We start from the raw sequence: 2376 nt of genomic DNA on the forward strand, positions 1-2376 counted from the left end.
CAAATAATGGGTATGACAGAAATGATGTTCCCTGAGTAATGTGGCCGTGGAGCAGAAAAGTAGATTTTTGTTTCCTACCTGCAGAATGTTGAAAATATTCATTGCAGCATAGTAGATATTTGCAGCAAACTAAGATGTAATAACATTATGAGTTCAAACAAAGCCATAGGCAGCAGAGCGGAAGAGGAATTCAAGAGATTTAGTAGAAAGTGAATGGATTTAGACAGGCCAGCTCAGGACAAGACTGAGGGCAGAGGTTGGGGGTTGGCAGTCTTAGAGAGTTGATAACTTTAGGCATACAATGAGGAGTGCATCCTTATCAATTAGGATGCTTCTAACAGAGTACCATACACTAGTTTATAAAAACAGATTTTTTTTTTTCTTTCTGACAGTTCTGGAGTCTGAAAGTTCAAGGCCAGAGTGCTAGCAAGGTCAGGTTCTGATGAGAGACTTCGTTCTGAATTGCAGACAACTGTCTTCTCATTATATCCCCACAGGGGAGAAAAAAAGGAGGAGAGAGATCTTTGGGATCTCTTTTTAAGGAGAACTAATCCCATTCAGAGGACTCAACCCTCATTACTTGATCACCTCCCAAAAGCCCCACCTCCAAATTCCATCAACTTGAGGGTTAGAATTTCAACATTTGAATTTGAATTTGTCAAGGACAAAAATATTCAGACCTAAAAAAAAAAAAATATATATATATATATATGAAATACATATACATATATATGAAAAAAGTTTCATATACATATATTTCATATACATATACATATATATATATGAAAAAAAGTTAGGAGGGTAGAGCTTTGAAAAGAGCTTTTTGGAGAAATAGTTTTAAAAGTTTCTAGTAGTGTGTTCAAGAAAGTAGGCATAATTTGAAGCAAATAAAACATGGACACAGAAAGGAAGTAATTTCCTTATAAATATTTTATAATACATATATTTTTAATTCTTGAATGTTTATTTTTGAGAGAAGAAGGAGAGAGAGCGAGGGAGGGACAGAGAAAGAGGGAGGCATAGAATCCGAAACAGGCTCCAGGCTCTGAGCTGTCAGCACAGAGCCCAACGCCAGGCTCAAACTCATGAACCGTGAGATCATGACCGGAGCTGAAGTTGGATGTTTAACCAATTGAACTACCCAGGTGCCCCATCCTGTGAATATTTTAAACAGTTTTGTATATATCTAAAGTGCTACAAGTTATTAAAGCATGTAAAAATACTTGTCAGACACTTTGAAGAGTAGTTTCTTCACATGTGTTTAGGAAGGCAAGATTTTCCCCATAGTCATTAACTTTCATGTAATAGAAAATCAGTCTGGGCCCCACTTTTCACCCTCCTCCCATCTTTTTTTTTTTTTTGTCTTTAGCAATTATGAGTTTGCCACAGGAGAGCTGAGAATGTAATGAGTATGTGAATTTTGAGAAAGGATTTGAAGTGGAGAAGAAGTAGTGAAGTAGCCCAGCAAGAAAAGAAAACAAAACAGCTTTTTGGCTTCGGCTCGGAGGAGGTGACGGTGCAATAGTCTTCGGGTCCCGAATCCGGGTTCATCCGACACCAACCGCCTCCACCATGCCGCCTAAATTCGACCCCAACGAGATCAAAGTCATATACCTGAGGTGCACCGGCGGCGAAGTCGGTGCCATGTCTGCCCTGGCCCGGAAGATCGGCCCGCTGGGTCTGTCTCCGAAAAAGGTTGGTGATGACATCGCCAAGGCAACCGGTGATTGGAAGGGTCTGAGGATTACAGTGAAACTGACCATTCAGAACAGACAGGCCCAGATTGAAGTGGTACCATCTGCCTCCGCCCTGAGTATCAAAGCCCTCAAGGAACCGCCGAGAGACAGAAAGAAGCAGAAAAACATTAAGCACAGTGGAAATATCACTTTTGATGAGATTGTCAACATTGCCCGACAGATGCGGCACCGATCATTAGCCAGAGAACTCTCTGGGACAATTAAAGAGATTCTGGGGACCGCCCAGTCTGTAGGCTGCAATGTTGATGGCCGCCACCCTCATGACATCATAGATGACATCAATAGTGGTGCAGTGGAATGCCCGGCTAGTTAAGAACTACAAAGGAAAATATTTTAATAAAGGATCATTTGACAACCAGGAAAAAAAAAAAAAAAGAAAACAAAGATGATTATTGCTTACTGCAAATAAAATGAAGAGTGCATCAATAAGGATGTTGTAGAATGCAGCGTGTTTAGGGGAAGGCAATGGAAGAATATAAAAGTTTTTATGAAGAACATCAGGGAGGATTTTTCCACTTAAATTAATAGAGAAGTGATTACCTGGTGAAAATGATATGTAAAGTAAAGGGAAGGTGACTTTTTCAAATATGTCAAAAGCTCTGGAAAAAATTAATAAATT

At 39.7% G+C, this 2376-nt stretch overlaps 1 protein-coding gene across 1 annotated transcript; it reads left to right on the forward strand.

The window, feature by feature from the left end:
- Positions 1-1523: 1523 nt before the first annotated feature.
- Positions 1524-2112, forward strand: LOC120223710 (60S ribosomal protein L12-like). Its single transcript, XM_039221943.1, has one exon. It carries the CDS (start codon positions 1573-1575, stop codon positions 2068-2070), a length of 498 nt encoding a protein of 165 aa, XP_039077874.1. The 5' UTR covers positions 1524-1572; the 3' UTR covers positions 2071-2112.
- Positions 2113-2376: the final 264 nt, after the last annotated feature.

This window comes from Hyaena hyaena, unplaced genomic scaffold (assembly GCF_003009895.1).
Source record: "Hyaena hyaena isolate Hyena2069 unplaced genomic scaffold, ASM300989v1 scaffold_1036, whole genome shotgun sequence".
NCBI lineage: Eukaryota > Metazoa > Chordata > Mammalia > Carnivora > Hyaenidae > Hyaena > Hyaena hyaena.